Consider the following 19,498-nt stretch of genomic DNA (forward strand, 5'->3'; position numbering starts at 1 on the left):
CTCTGGCTTCTTTCTCTCTCGGTATAAGCGTTGATAAATAGGAAAGAAACGCCAATGAGAAAGCCAGCCCGGCAACAAGGGGGAGAGCAAGGGTTCAGAATAAGGCACGTGGCAGTAAGCGGCGACTCTCACTTCCATGTGTTGTTGCCCTTTGCCGATGTGTCGGGCTCTGTGGACTTGACCTCTTCATCTGTTCAGTGGGGCGAAGAAAGCACAGGTTGTTGTGAAGATTAGCAGTTCGTTCATTGGTTTGTGAATGCGTTTTTATTTATGAATTCATTTATCAAATATTCGTTGAGTATCATTCATGTGCCGATCGCCCCACTGGGTACCAGGGATTCAGCACAACTGTAGAGGGGCCGGAGCTCACAGAAAGCCCAGCTCATGAGGGGATTTAGGTCCCTTGGAGGGAGGCCTTAAACAGACTGAAATGTAGATGCTCATTAAAGGACTCGGCTGAGGAGGACGCGTTGCGGTTACAGGGTTAGGAGTCCGGTGATACGGCGGGGAGGGGGCATCCCGGGCTCAGGAGGGCACGTGTGAGCGCGCCCAGGTGTGCGAGGAGTGTGTGTCCTTCGCCACAGCTAAAAATGCTCAGCACCGCGGTGATGTGCTTGGGTCGGAGGTCTGCGCTGGTGTTCGGGTGCGAAGACGAGAATCAGGACTGTGAACCTTATCTGAAGGACGAAGGAGAGGCCCGGCAGGAGGGCGAGCGCGAGCCGCGGCAGAGCCGGCCGCCCGGTCTCCACCGTGAGATGGGCCGGGCTGCGCGGAGGAGGCGGTCCCAGGGCTACGGCGGAGACCCGGGCCGGAGAGGACCAGTGCCCGGAAGGGCGCGGGTGGGGCCGGGGGCGGGAGGGTCGGGCGGCGGAAGACGTCACAAAGGAGATGCTCTGGTCGCCGTCCCCCCCGGGTCAGCCACGTGCTGCGGAGGCAGTCCCCGCCCACTGCTCTTGCCCGTCTGACTTACTGCAGAGCGACTGCCTCAGCTCTGAGCATTACCGAGCAGTGCAGCCGGACGGAGCTGGAGAAAGACACCACGCCTCTAATTCTGCCTCACACTCGCGCTGGAGTGTTTCCGTGGTCCGTCCTCTGGCCTAATCCAGCAGGACGGAGGTTAAAGCTCCTTCTTTTCTCGCAACGTCAGCACACACTTCGCGCTCCCCGGGGGTGACCCTACCGCCTCCTTACGAAGTCCTCAGCCAGCGGGGTTACTGCGGCCCCCGGCAGGCCTGTCCTGACGGCCAATCCCCGCTCTTACCTAAGGCAGACCGCTCCCCGGCAGTAGATCTCATCCCCTCTGCGCCCCGGGCACCCCGGCGTTTCCACCCTGACGGCCCCGATGCACACATGCTCCCTGACCTCGGCCCTGAGCTCTGAGCGTTCAACAGTGTGCACATCTGACTACTGACGTGTCCAGATGCGACATGTCTCAGACTTAGGCCTGGACAGTCGGAGGGGAACCCAAACAGTACGGAGATAAGAGAAAAATGGAAAAAACCAAAAACTAGAATTCTGTTGTTTTTTGCAGAACCAGGAAGAAGGAGGGCCGGTCAGCAGATATTTTCTAGAAAGTGGCAAAGCCAGTGGCCTAGACAATGAACTGAGGCCACACTCAGGCCACACTGGACATACTTCACCATAAAGGCCCTCGGGTAGGGGTGTCAATCCCCAGGGGTGTCCAGATGTCAGGGAACCTGTCACTTAGTCAGTTTGGGGGCCTCACTAATAAAAAGATTGCAGAAGTAGGAATATAAAATTAGTCACAAAAGTGAACATTTAGAATGAGGAGAAACCACGAGTCACTGGGCCAGTGTCACCTGCCCCCGGAGGACACCCCCGTGTCCCTGTGACCAGGATCTCATCCTACAGCTGGACTTAGGAGTTCAAGTCCAGTGGTCAGATTCTTCCTGGTGAGAGAAGGACAGGCCCTGCCCAAATGATGTGGAAGCAATTACAATAGTAATTGTTCCGCCAACCATCACACGAGGAGACACACGGGGAGCAGGGAGTGGAGACCGACGTCATCCAAAGTGGTTGACTTGTGTGCTGATGTTTGCAGAAACACTTGTCTTTCAGGTTCTGCAAGGGAGACCATCTTAGTAAAAAAGATGTGTCTCTGCATTTTCTGAACATATTTGTAGCCCTTTTCTTTTTTTAAATAACAGTTTTTCTTAGAAGGTTTATTGATTGTTTTACATTTTATACCTCATTTTAAAATGATTGCAGTTCTTGGTTCTTTAATGTATTGCTTTAAAATGTGTAATCACTTCCTAAAATCCAAGCTTCTTAAAATATGTTTTAATTTTGTTTCCTCCAATAATAGAACTAAATGTCCCTGATTCTTTTAGTCTCTTCACCGACTGCAAACTCAAGGAGCCTTGCTGCTCTCGGTGAGGACCTAGGCTCCCCTGGCTGAGCTCGGGCTGTTGGAGCCCCAGCAGCAGATCAAAGCAAGAGTGACTTTGTCCGGAACACCCAGCCCCCTGTTCACAGCCTGCTTCCTTTCTTAATGAAATACAGTGATCACCATTGATAAAAATGTGATTTTATCTTTTATTTTTGTTATCTTAGTAACATGTTCTTGGATTTATTAATATGCTAGCGCGTACCCACTCTTCTGTTAGGGCTCCATAAACGCACAACTGTTACATAAAGTACTTATTTCTGTTTTTCCGAAACATCTTTCAAGTCCCAGAGTGCTAATTACTTATATCTTATTTTTAAAGATTTGTTTTATTGACCTATTTACACTCTTGAAAGCTCAAAGGCATCATTTCTTTTCATTCTGGAAGTTCTCACCATTTCCCTTTGTCCTTATATAGTGACACACACATCCAGATCATTCTTACATTATTATTTTTTCCTTAAGTTACACCATTTGCATTACATTTTCTATGTCAGGTGTGAACAAAACACTGATGTGTCAAATGTTTTAAATAATTGTACATGATTTCTGTGACTGATCTGATGATTCCTCAAGTGTTTCTTTGTCCTTTTAGTTATAAAAAGTACAGCCTTACAGTGTTTTCATGAAGCTTCCAAAGCAATTCAAGGTCCTTTTTTCAAACAAACAAATATCTCTTAGGAAAAGGACGTGTTAATAAAAGGATTCAGTTGCTTCTTATCATGAAGGACTTAATGCACAAAAGATATTTAATCTTGCTTTCCAAATAAACCAAAATCCTCTCTCTTTCTCGATATCTAAGTGTCTAGGGGGCATTCCTTACCCATGTAAGTGGGTCTAAGAGCAAGATATTTATGAATTATTACAACTTCATGTTGTAGAATTCCCTTCCCCTTCATTCTGCGTTAGAAGCACAGCTTGACTATCATTCTGAAAATAAGCACTGGGGAGCAATGCTTTTTAAAATCTCAATATTTTAGGCTTCCCTGGTGGCGCAGTGGTTGAGAGTCCGCCTGGCGGTACAGGGGATGCGGGTTCATGCCCCGGTCCGAAAAGATCCCACATGCCGCGGAGCGGCTGGGCCCGTGAGCCATGTCCACTGAGCCTGCATGTCTGGAGCCTGTGCTCCACAACGGGAGAGGCCACAGCAGTGAGAGGCCCACGTACCACAAAAAAAAAAAAAAAAAAAAAATCTTAATATTTTAATGTACTCCACTAATTTTAATAAAATATGACAGTATAACTATGTTAGGAAAACCTTCCTAGAATATTCTAAATAAAAATTTATATAACATAAAATATGAATAAATTGAATATTTTTGAAGTATTTAAAATAAGTGACAACTTATCTCTATATGAATTGTCTGGTTAGTAAAATTTTGTGTGGGCAGTTAGTAGAACATAGACTTTGTGTAGGAGAAAGCTAGAAAATTAGTTTTGTTGCCCAAATCAATTTGGTGCCAATCTCAAGGATTCGTCCCTTAAGAAGAGGATTACTTGTAATCCTCTACTCAGTTCAAATTCCTTCCTTCAGGTCTATTTTAAGTTTTTCCATAATCTTTTCAGACTTAAGACTTTTGGATTTCTGTTTACAGAAAGTTTCTGCCTTGCAAATTTCCAATTGTATGAAATGTTAAAACTGTTTGACCTTCCAAATGCTTATATTACTGTTTTTAAAAGTGAAAAAGTGGTACACGTATCAATGGAATATTATTCAGCCATAAAAAGGAACGAAATTGGGTCATTTGTAGAGACATGGATGAACCTAGAGACTGTGATACAGAGTGAAGTAAGTCAGAAAGAGAAAAACAAATATCATATATTAACTCATATATGTGGAACCTAGAAAAATGGTACAGATGAACTGGTTTGCAGGGCAGAAATAGAGACACAGATGTAGAGAACAAACGTATGGACACCAAGGGGGGAAAGTGGTTGGGGGGTGGGGTGGGATGAATTGGGAGATTGGGATTGACATGTGTACACTGATGTGTCTAAGGTGGATGACTAATAAGAGCCTGCTGTATAAAAAAATTAATAAAATTTTTAAAAAACTGAAGGAAACCACATGTCAGACCCTTGAAGAAAAGTGTTGAAATCTTCAAACTGGTCTAGAATACCTTAATTATTTATTTATTTTATTTTACTTTTTGGCTGCATTGTGTCTTTGTTGCAGTGCACGGGCTTCTCATTGCGGTGGCCTCTCTTGTTGCAGAGCATGGGCTCTAGGCTCACAGGCTTCAATAGTTGTGGCGCGCAGGCTCAGTAGTCGTGGCTCGCGGGCTCTAGAGCGCAGGCTCAGTTGTTGTGGCTTGAAGGCTCTAGAGCGCAGGCTCGGTAGTTGTGGCACACGGGCTTAGTTGCTCCGCGGCATGTGGGATCTTCCCGGACCAGGGTTCGAACCCGTGTCCCCGGCGTTGGCAGGCGGATTCTTAACGACCATGCCACTAGCGAAGTCCCTTTTGGTTTTTAATGATGCAGTGGCATAGAGAGTTTGCAGTACCAGTTTTCAATCACATCACTTCGTTTTTATTAATAATAACTATACTTTTACTGTTACACATTACTTTATCAAGAAAAGTATTGTTCTTGTTATTTTGCTAGTTGTTTCTTTAGAATGCCATCAGCTTCTGTGGTTGATAGTGTTTCTTACAGAAGCTCGGCAGCACACACTGTGCACTGCCCACCTCGTCTTACTCATCCTTTGCATATTTTAAAGAGTTGAATAGATCAGGCCCATTGCTCACCATCCCAAAAAGTGAAGATTAGAGGAACCCTAGGTGACAACTACTCGAGTGCTGTGTAGAAGTTGCACATGAGGATCCCACTTTCTGGAACCTTGCTGCTCCGTCCTGCCAGCCTGTCATGGTTACCCTGAGTGTGTCGAGACACACTGTTAGAGATGGACTTTGGAGCGGGTTAGGTTTTCTCGTTGTTTAATACATGCACGGACCTGATTGATTAAATTTAACTTATGTGATTAGATTTCATTACTTGTTTCTTCCGCTTTCAGTTTGGCAGTTTTAAAATTGTTCTATCTCATCTGTAGGGAAAAGAGTCTCTCTGGCTCTGAAATATCCAAAATATTTTCAATTAACGTATTTTTCTAAATAACAAAATTAGAACAGTTAAATTCTACATTTGGGATTACATCTATCAATCAGTTGGATCTTGTCAAAATCAACTGTGTTCCTAATTTTAAAAAACTATTTATTGAGAAAATTCTTCATCGAGTTTCAATTTGTCGTGGCCAACAAAATATCATTGAGAGGAAAATAATGCACTCCTGTGAGATGTTTTCTTTTCCGAGGATATACGTAGCTATAGTTACAGAGGTGTGTGTGTGTGTGTGTGTGTAGTTTTGTGATTTGGAAATATTCGTTATGATGTTTTGGAAGTAATAGCTAGCCTTTTGATATATTTTTGTTTTATCAAAACATGGAATAAAGTTCAGTTTTGCTTTAGAGTTACTGTAGTTATTCTCTTCCTATATCATTGTTCGTTTGGAAGAGCAAATGTACTTAATAGGAACTAAGACAATTCTTAGCAATAGATTTATGGTTACTCTTATCCCATTAGATAATTTTACTACTTTCTTCTTTGTTTCCCTACAGTGTACTTCAGCCATCCATCACGTACTGCATGTTTCTGTTCAGTTTCTAAATACCATGCTAACGTGATTACCAGGTTAGCTGGTTGAGGGAAAGAGCAGGCGTGTGTACAGTAGCAATCAGCAGCAGGTTACCTGGGCTCGAATTCTGGTAAATCTCTGATAAATTACTTAGCTATCTTTATTTCAGAATTCTCACCATTATGTCAGGAATTATAATTATAGCTACCTTCTGGGTTGTTGGTTTGAAGAAGTAAGCTAAGAAAGGGTACTTCATAAGCGCTGGATAAATGTTAGGGATTTCTGTCTCTGAATTGCTCTTGAAATGTGTGTCACCCTAAAGTGGCATCTGTCATGTCCTCCAAGGTGGTTCCTCTACTTTTATCCCATTTCGTGAATGATACGACCTTCTGGCAAATGTAAAGGGCTAGATGTGTTTTTCCTTAGTCCAAATAAGTATTGAATGATGTGTCCCTTCCGTCCCTGGAATCAGAGGACAGTCTTTTGAGCAAGTGCTGGCAATGAAGTGACTGGACTCACGTCTCTGGGATGAGATCACTGTGACTCTTCAAGGTCACCTTTCCCTGGTGTGGTATCAGCTCTGTGACAACCATACACATCACAGAAAGAGAACTCAGGATCCAGAGACCAGAGACAAGGCTATCATTCAATGGCAGATCTTTCTGGTACCACGTCCCAAGTGGAAGCCACGCACGGACGCCTCCATCCCAGCGGTGGGAGCCTCTGAGGAGTCATTCCCAGGACCTCTTGTTGCACAGTCAGCAGCAGAGGTGGGAACGCAAGCCTGGCTGGTTGACCCCTGGTGCTTCTCTTTCTCCACTGCCCTCCATTAGGGGACTTTCTTTGAACATATAATCGTCTCCATCATTGAAATTCCTACAACTCACCCAACCACCTGCTTAACTGTGCGCCAGAGGGAGGAGGGGGCAGGCGTGCACGCCGCTTCTGCAGAAGGGGTGCTTGTGTAACAGGCAATTTCATCTTAAAGACTTGCTTATTCTGGGGCTTCCCTGGTGGCACAGTGGTTAAGAATCTGCCTGCCAATGCAGGGGACACGGGTTCGAGCCCTGGTCCAGGAAGATCCCACACGCCGCCGAGCCACTAAGCCCGTGCGCCACAACTACTGAGCCTGCGCTCTAGAGCCCACAAGCCACAACTACTGAGCCCGCAAGCCACAACTACTGAAGCCCACGTGCCTAGAGCCCATGCTCTGCAACAAGAGAAGCCACCACAGTGAGAAGCCCGCACACCGCAATCAAGAGTAGCCCCCGCTCGCTGCAAGTAGAGAAAGCCCGCACGCAGCAACGAAGACCGAACGCAGCCAAAAATAAATAAATAAAAAAAAAAAAAAAAAAAAGACTTGCTTAATCTACCGATTCAAGCACCATGAACCCAACAGTCTTCTCCTGATGTGCTCACGTAGAATGTGCACATCATGTCAGGGATCCTGGTATAACCAGATCTTAATGGGCTTGGGCTTCTTGACTTGGGGACAAAAAGCTGGTGAACGAAGGTTGGTGAACACACGGTGTAAAATTACGTGATTGTGTTCCAAGCACTGCAAAGAGACTCAGTTTCCTCACCGGACTGTGAGGTGTTGCCCTTACGAGGCTCCAGAGCCAGGCCCTCTCTCTGCTGGGCGAGGCTCGAGGCCCACGAGCACTGGAAGGTGAGGGAGAGTGGCAGAGGGGGACACGGGCAGAGGACGGCAGTCGCTCTGTCCACCACTTCCGCCCACGCCCCCCAGCCCGCTTCTCGGGCTTGTCTCCCTTTGTTCACCAGCCTTCCGTTTGACCTCTGGTCCTCGCGGGAAGCACCCCGGGCCCTGGTCACACGGAAGCAAAGGCTGCAACACAGCAGGGAGACTGAAGGCGCGTGCTCACAGCTCCGCCCGGCTCGGTCCCCCCGACAGCAGATGCCCTGCAGTGGAGAGACCTCCCATCTGCACTGGGTTTCCGTCCGAAGGACCCTAAGGACAGGACATGCACACACAGTATGATAAAATTCAACACATATTTAAGCGTCATTCTGTTTGGTTTATCTTCTCCCCTATACTGCTGTTTTTCTGGGGAAGTGCTTTCAAATACACAGAAGTCATAGCTAGCCATCTAAACAAAAGAGAAATTGACACAGAATGTATTTATTAATTGATCTGATAATTTGGGAGCTAATATAATACATGCTGTATAATAGATCACTTGTAACGCGTAAACTAAGATTTCATCAAATTTGATTGCAGAAATTAAACTTATTTTGGACAGAAGAGTACCTGTATGCTTTGTATTTATGTAAAATCAGAGTTATAAACGTCCTGTGATTGTATTTTATTTGTGTAGGAACATAAAGTGAGTCAATGAACATTATAAAGCATATAGGTTTTTAAAAGTCAGTCATGGAAAAGAATTACATACAAAAGGAGAGAGGGGTATTTTCATTCCAGCTATAAGTGATGGCTGTGAGTTGTACCATGCTCAATTACTTTTATAATGTCTATTTTCCAACAATGTTATGTATATTAAAGCATATTTCATTAGTGTATATATGTGTGTATGTATGCAGCATTTTATATAGTTTTAAATTATTCATTGTTATATATACTTATGTATACCACATAACCTATTTTCTATTCAACAGAAATGTGTAAAAATGACAATACTCTTATTTTTGTATGCATGAAAGGAAACTTATTCTTGAAATATGTTGGTTTTTTGGGGGTTTTTTGTTTTTCTTTTTTTTGCGGTACGCGTTGCGGAGCACAGGTCCGGACGCGCAGGCTCAGCGGCCATGGCTCACGGGCCCAGCCGCTCCGCGGCATGTGGGATCTTCCCGGACCGGGGCACGAACCCATGTCCCCTGCATAGGCAGGCGGACTCTCAACCACTGTGCCACCAGGGAAGCCCTTGAAATATGTTTTGATGGTTGTACTACTAGGTAGAAAAATGGGCGAGGACCCAAAGTGACTCAGAAGGATCCAGTACAGCTAACGGTCCTTCATGGAACCTCACTTTCTTCCCAATCAATTGCCAGTCGCATTGCTTTCGATGCCATTTGTACACCAATAATTATGAACCTATTCAGAGATCTGCCCTGCAACCCACCTCATGTCTTTATTGCCAGCTGGACGCTCCATGTGGGCGTCTGACCCACATCTCCCAGGGGACGTGCCCCCGCTCCAGACACCCCCTCGCCGGCGGCCTGACCCACCCGCCATTCACGTCCAAGAACTCAGGCACCGACCTCCAGTCTGTCTGTCACACCTGGCACCTCAGCAGATGCATCCCACCCGTCTCCACGACGCCATCACCCTCGCGCCTCCCCGCGTTAGTCTTACCGTTTCTCACGCATCTTCCTGCCTTAAAACTTGCCCCCGTTAGCGTTCAGTTCGAAGCAAAGCAAGATCCAGAGTTTTCAGGCACCTGCAGGGGGCCGTGGTCCGGACCACCACCCTCTGCACAGCCACCCGCCGCCCGCCCCACTTCCTCCGTCCTGCACTGGCTCACGGCAGCCCTCCCAGATATCCCAAATACTAGTTTACTCTCTCCCTTCATGCCTGCCCTCAAATGTCACCTCCTTGAAGAGCCCTTTCTTATCATTCTGCATAAATGGCACGGCCCCTGGGGCTGGCGCCCCGCAAAGCGCTAACAGGCTTTCCCGACATCTGACATGTTAGGAATTAGCATTTCCTTGTTTGCGCTCTGATTTGTCTCATCCCTGCTCAAAACAAGTCTCCGTGAGACAGAGGTGCTCAGTGCTTGGCACACAGCAGGCGTGCAGAACTTTCCTGGGTGAACATCAGCTGAGCACCCACCATGGGCCCTGGACTGGGCCAAGATAAAATGCTTTCTGAGGTTGCAGGGGGTATGTGCAATCTTGAACGCCACCCAAAAATGTTTCCACAGTTGAAAGTTATTATTATTTGTTTAAAAAGAAGTATCACTAGAAAAAAGAGACGAAAAGACAGCATCTAATGGTCCTGGATGTAAACAGCATTCAGTTTTATCCTGAGTTGTTCTTTAGCAAATGACCCAGGAGCCAGGCCGGAGATGATACCATCTATATCATGAGTACTAATTGGGCAGTTTGGCCCCCAGACCTCCTCTTCATCTGACAAAATGTGCAGGATTAATTGAACACATTTTATGAGAGACTTGCTGGCCAGATACCACTTCTCACAATTATCTTCACTTCTTAAATCTCCACAGACACGGCTCTCAAACAGGATCCTGGGGTACATAAACAGAGGTGTGATTTTAGGTGACACAAGGAACCCCCTTTATGTCTCATGCTAGTCAGATCCGGACGAGTCCATCCTGGCTAGCTGGCATCTGTTACTACTCGAGGGATTAGGAAAAAGTTGATAAGTTTCAGTGGAGAGCTACTAAGATCATTAAATAGCTAAGGCACAGTACCCCCGAGGAAAGGTAAAACAGTTTGCTTCACTTGGTTTCATAAAGAGAAAGCCGAAAGGTGGCTTGATAATTGTCCTCAAGGATACAAAAGGTTACTTTTTAAGAAGTGGTGACCACTTGTTTTCAATCGCATCTGAAGAGAGATTAAGAATAAATTAGTGTACGCTGCAGTGTGAGGGATCCTGTTTTCAGGAAAGGAAAATTAGGAGATTGAAGAACAGTCTTCACATACCAAGTATTAAAGGCTGAGAATTAGAGTTTCATTCTTTGGAAATACTTACAGGTGGCACTGTTTGGATTATTTCTTAAAGGCAGGACCAAATGACCAGCCACAATTCCTCCTGACCCTTAATGTCCACATCTGTAGGAACAACGAGTACATTTCTCAGACCCCCCACACTGGACAGCCTGTTCTCCTAAAAGCCATCTGGTCTTTGGATTTCAAAGCATGGATTTGAGGATTTTTTTTTTAGTATGATGTAATTATCCTCAGAACTAGAATATTAGGATTGAAATCTGAAAGATGAATCTCGTAACTATTAACTAAAACCATTCATCGCCATAGGCGATATGGAAAGTCAACCCTGAATACTATTGTAAGAAATTAGTGTTATTGTTTTATGTGTCTCTGGTTGGTTTGTTTTCTGGTGCTAGTTGTGCCAATTTATCGTAGTGATGCTTCTATTTGTTTCAATAATAATGTCTTTGGGAAAATGCTGATATCAATCAATAATGAAAACTGATTAAAGGATATTAAATAAGAAGTCAAAAATGCAAAGCAGATACAAGGGTAAAAGTTTCTTTTAATAATTATATTTTGTTTATATGCCATATACTTTTTAAACGCATTACCATATAAGAAAGCACTTTTCCCTTTGAAGGTACACAGCATTTTTCTACATGGCCTGGTTGGCTTTACTGAAACTCTTCTTTTTTTTAAGTAGGGTTTTCCTTTCTGTTTCCTGTCAAAAGCTAAAGCTAGCACATATTAAGCTAGTGAAGGAGCGTAAGCCAGGCTGTGTGGATAGACTGAAACACGGGGATCCTTATCAAGGCTGTGACAGAGGGTGGGTTAGAGTACAGGGCCTCAGCTAGGTCAGTATATCCCACAGCCCCCGCCTAGAGCCCTGGACAAACAGCCTTGGCTTTGCTCAGAGATTAGTGTAGTTGTGTGTGAATCAGGTAAATTCCATGCCAGATGGGACACTGCTTGGGAGAAAGTTATTCTCTTAAACTATCACTCTCCTAGGGTCCTGGCGGAATGCATTCCAAACTCACTTTTCTAAGCCACTCCCCCCCATAGATTTCTGAAACTAAGAATTCTAATCTTAGAACATGTGTTCTAATGCCAACAGTAAAAAAATTGTGAATGGCAGGTATATATTTTTTAACATCTTTATTGGAGTATATTGCTTTATAACGGTGTGTTAGTTTCTGCTTTATAACAAAGTGAATCAGCTATACGTATACCTATATCCCTATATCCCCTCCCTCTTGCGTCTCCCTCCCACCCCTCTATGTGGCCACAAAGCACCAAGCAGATCTCCCTGTGCTATGTGGCTGCTTCCCACTAGTGTTCGACTTTACATTTGGTAGTGTATATATGTCCATGCCTCTCTCTCGCTTCGCCCCAGCTTACCCTTCCCCCTCCCTATGTCCTCAAGTCCGTTCTCTACATCTGCGTATTTATTCCTGTCCTGCCCCTAGGTTCGTCAGAACTTTTTTTTTTTAGATTCCATATATATGTGTTAGCATACAGTATTTCTTTTTCTCTTTCTGACTTACTTCACTCTGTATGACAGACTCTCACTCCATCTACCTCACTACAAATAACTCAATTTTTTCTTTTTATGGCTGAGTAATATTCCATTGTATATATGTGCCACATCTTCTTTATCCATTCATCTGTCGATGGACACTTAGGTTGCTTCCAGGTCCTGGCTTTTGTAAAGAGAACTGCAATGAACATTGTGGTACATGACTCTTTTTGAATTATAGTTTTCTCAGGGTATATGCCCAGTAATGGGATTGCTGGGTCGTATGCTAGTTCTATTTTTAGTTTTTTTAAGGAACCTCCATACTGTTCTGCATAGTGGCTATATCAATTTACAGTCCCACCAACAGTGCAAGAGGGTTCCTTTTTCCCCACACCCTCTCCAGCATTTATTGTTTGTAGATTTTTTGATGATGGCCATTCTGACCGGTGTGAGATGATACCTCACTGTAGTCTTGATTTGCATTTCTCTAATGATTAGTGATGCTGAACATCCTTTCATGTGTTTGTTGGCAAACTGTATATCTTCTTTGGAGAAATGTCTATTTAGGTCTTCTGCCCATTTTTGGATTGGGTTGTTTGTTTTTTTGATATTGAGCTGAATGAACTGCTTGTAAATTTTGGAGATTAATCCTTTGTTAGTTGCTTCACTTGCAAATGTCTCTCCCATTCTGAGGGTTGTCTTTTGGTCTTGTTTATGTTTTCCTTTGCTGCGCAAAAGCTTTTAAGTTTCATTAGGTCCTATTTGTTTATTTTTGTTTTTATTTCCATTTCTCTAGGAGGTGGGAGGTGGTTCAAAAAGGATCTTGCTGTGATTTATGTCATAGAGTGTTCTGCCTACGTTTTCCTCTAAGAGTTTGATAGTGTCTGGCCTTACATTTAGGTCTTTCATCCATTTTGAGTTTATTTTTGTGTGTGGTGTTAGGGAGTGTTCTAATTTCATTCTTTTACATGTAGCTGTCCAGTTTTCCCAGCACCACATATTGAAGATGATGTCTTTTCTCCATTGTATAGTCTTGCCTCCTTTATCAAAGATAAGGTGACCATATGTGCGTGGGTTTATCTCTGGGCTTTCTATCCTGTTCCATTGATCTATATTTCTGTTTTTGTGCCAGTACCATACTGTCTTGATGACTGTAGCTTTGTAGTATAGTCTGAAGTCAGGGAGCCTGCTTCCTCCAGCTCCATTTTTCTTTCTCAAGATTGCATTGGCTATTCAGGGTCTTTTGTGCTTCCATACAAATTGTGAAATGTTTTGTTCTAGTTCTGTGAAAAATGCCATTGATAGTTTGATAGGGATTGCATTGAATCTGTAGATTGCTTTGGGTAGTATAGTCATTTTCACAATGTTGATTCTTCCAATCCAAGAATATGATATATCTCTCCATCTGTTGGTATCATCTTTAATTTCTTTCATCAGTGTCTTATAGTTTTCTGCATACAGGTCTTTTGTCTCCTTAGGTAGGTTTATTCATAGGTATTTTATTCTTTTTGTTGCAGTAGTAGATGGGAGTGTTTCCTTAATTTCTCTTTCAGATTTTTCATCATTAGTGTATAGGAATGCAAGAGATTTCTGTGTGTTAATTTTGTATCTTGGTACTTTACCAAATTCATTGATTAGTTCTGGTAGTTTTCTGGTAGCATATTTAGGATCCTTTATGTATAGTATCATGTCATTTTCAAACAGTGACAATTTTACTTCTTGTTTTCTGATTTGGATTCCTTCTATTTCTTTTTCTTCTCTGATTGCTATGGCTAAAACTTCCAAAACTATGTTGAATAAGAGTGGTGAGAGGGGGCAGCCTTATCTTGTCCCTGATCTTAGTGGAAATGGTTTCAGTTTTTCACCATTGAGAACAATGTTGCCTGTGGGTTTGTTATATATGGCCTTTATTATGTTGAGGTAACTTCCCTCTATGCCTACCTTCTGGAGGGTTTTTATCATAAATGCGTGTTGAATTTTGTAAAAAGCTTTTTCTGCATCTATTAAGTTGATCATGTTTTTTATTCTTCAATTTGTTAATATGGTGTATCACATTGATTGATTTGCATATATTGAAGAATCCTTGCATTCCTGGGATAAACCCCACTTGATCATGATATATGATCCTTTTAATGTGCTGTTGGATTCTGTTTCCTAGTATTTTGTTGAGGATTTTTGCATCTATGTTCATCAGTGATATTGGCCTGTAGGTTTCTTTCTTTGTGACATCTCTGTCTGGTTTTGGTATCAGGGGGATGTTAGCCTTGTAGAATGAGTTTTGGAGTGTTCCTCCCTCTGCTATTTTTTGGAAGAGTTTGAGAAAGATGGGTGTTAGCTCTTCGCTAAATGTTTGATAGAATTTGCCTATGAAGCCATCTGGTCCTGGGCTTTTGTTTGTTGGAAGATTTTTAATCACAGTCTCAATTTCAGTGCTTGTGATTGGTCTGTATATATTTTCTATTTCTTCCTGGTTCAGTCTTAGAAGGTTGTGCTTTTCTAAGAATGTGTCCATTTCTTCCAGCTTGTCCATTTTATTGGCATATAGTTGATTGTAGTAATCTCTCATGATCCTTTTATTTCTGCAGTGTCAGTTGTTACTTCTCCTTTTTCATTTCTAATTCTGTTGATTTGAGTCTTATCCCTTTTTTCCTTGATGAGTCTAGCTAATAGTTTATCGATTTTGTTTATCTTATCAAGGAACCACCTTTTAGTTTTATTGATCTTTGCTATCATTTCCTTCATTTCTTTTTCATTTATTTCTGATCTGTTCTTTATGATTTCTTTCCTTCTGCTAACTTTGGGGTTTTTTGTTCTTCTTTCTCTAATTGCTTTAGGTGTAAGGTTAGGTTGTTTATTTGAGATGTTTGTCATTTCTTGAGGTAGGATTGTATTGCTATAAACTTCCTTCTTAGAACTGCTTTTGCTGTATCCCGTAGGTTTTGGGTCTTCGTGTTTTCATCGTCATTTGTCTCTAGGTAGTTTTTGATTTCCTCTTTGATGTCTTTAGTGATCTCTTGGTTATTTAGTAGGGTATTGTTTAGCCTCCATGTGTTTGTATTTTTTACAGATATTTTCCTGTAATTGATATCTAGTCTCATAGTGGTGGGGTCAGAAAAGATACTTGATACGATTTCGATTTTCTTAAATTTATCAAGGCTTGATTTTTGACCCAAGATATGATCTATCCTGGAAAATGTTCCATGAGCACTTGAGAAGAAAGTGTATTCTGCTGTTTTTGGATGGAATGTCCTATAAATATTCATTAAATCCATCTTGTTTAATGTGTCATCTAAAGCTCGTGTTTCCTTATTTATTTTCATTTTGGATGATCTGTCCATTGGTGAAAGTGTGGTGTTAAAGTCCCCTACAATTATTGTGTTACTGTCAATTTTCCCTTTTATGGCTGTTAGCATTTGCTTTAGGTATTGAGGTACTCCTGTGTTGGGTGCATAAATATTTATAATTGTTATATGCTCTTCTTGGATTGATCCCTTGATCGTTATGTAGTGTTCTTCGTCTCTTGTAATAGTCTTTATTTTAAAGTCAATTTTGTCTGTTATGATAATTGCTACCCCAGCTTTCTTTTGATTTCCATTTGCATGGAATATCTTTCTCCACCCTCACTTTCAGTCTGTATGTGTCCCTAGGTCTTAAGTGGTCTCTTGTAGACAGCATATATACCGGTCTTGCTTTTGTATCCATTCAGCCAATCTATGTCTTTTGGTTGGAGCATTTAATCCACTTACATTTAAGGTAATTATTGATATGTATGTTCCTATTACCATTTTCTTAATTGTTTTGGGTTTGTTATTGTAGGTCTTTTTCTTCTCAGGTGTTTCCTGCCTAGTAAAGTTCCTTTAGCATTTGTTGTAAAGCTGGTTTGGTGGTGCTGAATTCTCTTAGCTCTTGCTTGTCTGTAAAGGTTTTCATTTCTCTGTGGAATCTGAATGAGATCCTTGCTGGGTAGAGTAATCTTGGTTGTAGGTTTTTCCCTTTCATCACTTTAAATATGTCCTGCCACTCCCTTCTGGCTTGCAGAGTTTCTGCTGAAAGATCAGTTGTTAACCTTTTGTGGATTCCCTTATATGTTATTTGTTGCTTTTCCCTTAGGTATATATATTTTTTAAACACATTTTACCTTTAATTCTAGGCTCTCTGAATTTTTAGAATATGTTTTTGTTTAAGTCAGTTGATCTTTGTAAGCCTTAATTTTCTCAGAAATAGAATTCATAATGGCTAATGTCTGTAAGAGCATTTTGTAGTATATGTGATGTGCTGGGACAGGATTCACACACCCGTCTGGGCACACACACACACACACACACAATGCCTAAAGAAGGGCACAAAAGTCAAACTTGCCTGCATAATAAACATTCAGACAAGCATGTTTCTTTTTCAATGTGAATATTGTTCGTTAATTTTATTAGAAAAGGAGCCTTCCTGACTCTCCTGCTACAGCCTGCATTCCACCATAAGTGGTATCACAGGTTTGTGTGTGTTTGTGTGTGTGTGTGTGTGTGTGTGTGTGTATGTGTGTATTGGAATGTAATTTGGACCTGGAGTCTGATCCAATCCAGTTTTGTAGTAATAGTCAATATTAGTGATGGTGATATTGTGATTAATAATGATACTGTGTGAAAAAAAATAATGATACTGTGTGATATTAGTGATTAATGGAGCACTTAATATACATGTCACTTTTCTAAGCAATATGTAAATATATCAACTAATTTCATCTTTATAAGAAATTCAGGCAGGTATATCATCCTCTTTTAAGAAATACCTGCACTGATTCTAGGAGAAGCAGAAATAAGAGGTAGAACTGACATCTGAACTTGGGCTGAGTGACTCCCAAATGATCTGATCTGAGTCACTAGGGCCAAGCAGCTTCTAAAATGGGGACCAACACATCCAAGACCTATTTCCCTCTTCAGGGAAAGGAAGATTATAGCCTATTTTCATGGATTATTGTAAAGATTAATTTAGAGACTGTATCTGAGGAATATGCTTCATGTTTTCTCTGAAATTTGCCATTATGTCCATTTATATCAGGGATTCCAGTTTCCCAGGGAAAAGGAGCAAATTTAAACTTTTATTCCTTCTTTTCCCAGATGAGGCAACTAAAATCCTCCAAAATGAATTGACTTACATTATACAGCGTGTTCACTTGGATTGATTGTAATTGATTTTTTAATATCTAAAAGGCCTTGAGTTTTCTTTTAAATTAATTTAAAAATAATAGTTGTAAGTATTTATTTCGGTTACTTTTTTCAGAAGTTGAAATTTTTACTCTTCAGATCATGAGATTTACCTGTGAACATATGAGTAATAATTTAAAGGCCAGATGAGTTTGAAAATAGTTACTCTGGCAGGTATTCAGTGACATTTTACTAGAAAAGTAATTTTAATATCTTGATATCTGCCATAGCTATAAAAATGGAAATACTAACATTCATGTATATTACCTTCACCTACTTCTCCTGTATTTCTATATAGCACAAAAAAGTCAAAGTTATGTAATTATTGTGAGTTGTGAGTTAATATAATTTAAAATGCAAGCTATTTTTCCACATTGGTCATATTGGCTGAATAAGACATGAATATCCTTTTCATTCTGTGACGTATGGAATCAGGTTTGTAGTATTCTGAGTCATTGCCCCAACTTTCTCTTTTACAATTTTTCCTCAATTCCTAGCTGCATTCTTTTTACCTTTTAACATCTCTGAAGTTGCTACACATACAGATGTGTGAACACATTAGTTGAAAACTTCTAGTAAGACCAAGAAATGGCCACGTCAGAGTCTTTTTGACTTAATGAAATACAGTTACATAAGTAAGGTAAATGTGTATTTTTTTAAAAGCAATAAAATTTCTGAAACATGTTAGACACAGTTTTTTCATATCTCATGTAGAAGAATATTCCTATGATAGTTTAAGGGTTATAGAAATCAACTCAATATAAGAGACCATGCTTATGAAGCTCTTTAAATTTGCAAATACATTAATAAGTATTGCTTAATTTCATCATCTTCACAGCTCTGTAAGGAAAAAGAGAAATTGTGTGTTATCCATCTGTACAGTAAGGAATTGAATCTCAAGCATTCAATGCTTTGGTAGTTACCTTGCTAGTAAGAGATGAAGCCAGAAATCCTAATTTCTATCTTATGGACATGCCTCAGTGTCAATTCAAAGAAGAAGTGTTTCTGTTATAGACTTTGAGGCCTGGAAATTGTCTGCTGTGACCATTTGAATGAAGAATTAGTGCTGTCATAGAGTGTAATCTTTGTCACTGCGGCATCCCTGCCACCCACTGGTCAGCACTGATCCAGGTGTGGCCCTGTGAGAGTAGAACTGGTATGTACCAGCCTGTGTAACTCCAGATTTTCATCAGGACAGCGACCTGCTGGACCGGCGGAAACACTGCTTCACTGTGCAGTCCGAGTCTGGGGAGGACCTCTACTTCTCCGTGGAATTAGACTCTGACCTCACCCAGTGGGAGAGAGCCTTCCAAACAGCAACCTTTCTGGAAGTGGAACGGATACAGGTGAGAGTCTGTGGAATTGCAGGACCTGTGATCCCCAAAGATGCATGACCACTCCCCTAGAATTCTAATATAAATTCAAAGGAGCATAAAAATGCAGTTCCGTGAGTCCTGACCTTCTCAAATGTTCAATAATTAGCCATTGTTATTAAATGAAGTGCAACACGGCTCTGAAAAACGTTTTAATTTTCCTACAATTTGATCTTTCTAGGCTATTTCCTACCACTCATCAAAAACATATTTCTAACTTTAATTAGAATCTGCTCTACCTTAAATCTAAAGTAGAAAATGCTCTTATTTTAATTAATCGTTTACAAAGCCATTTCCTGGTCTCCAATCACAGCCACCTAATTTCCAGCCTGAACGACTTCATTCACTCACAAGGCTCTTTCTTGCTAGAAAGCCTTCTCTTCATCTCTACCCTTCAAAACGACAGGGAATTTGAAGCTTTTCTCAGAGGTCCCATCATCCAGGACAATTTTGCTAATCCCCAGTCAGCCCTGCCCTTTGCCCCCATTGCCCCTTCCACGTGAGTCCTGTTCAAACTCACCCCTGCCGAACAGTCTCTTAATCCGTTTCCTTAGGTCTCCCCATGCTGTGCTTGTGTTGGAGTGAGGAGTGCTGGTCATCCCCGCACTGAGTTGTGGGTTTCCAGGGATTATTTTATTCCTCTACCGACTGAAGTATAGTGCATTTTGTACATCATGAGTAATCGGCAGAAGTTTGTTAAACTTTATCTCTTAACTGTGAAGT

General features: G+C 41.7%; 1 protein-coding gene across 2 annotated transcripts in view; it reads left to right on the forward strand.

The window, feature by feature from the left end:
* SNTG1 (syntrophin gamma 1) overlaps positions 1-19,498 on the forward strand; it is a 202,667-nt gene that overhangs the window by 150,423 nt on the left and 32,746 nt on the right. For both annotated transcript variants that reach the window (XM_060128054.1, XM_060128055.1), the window contains exon 14: positions 18,596-18,748. In XM_060128054.1, coding sequence (XP_059984037.1) covers positions 18,596-18,748 — 153 coding nt within the window. The remainder of the gene's footprint in view (positions 1-18,595; positions 18,749-19,498) is intronic.

This window comes from Lagenorhynchus albirostris, chromosome 17, assembly GCF_949774975.1.
Source record: "Lagenorhynchus albirostris chromosome 17, mLagAlb1.1, whole genome shotgun sequence".
NCBI classification, from domain to species: Eukaryota; Metazoa; Chordata; class Mammalia; order Artiodactyla; family Delphinidae; genus Lagenorhynchus; species Lagenorhynchus albirostris.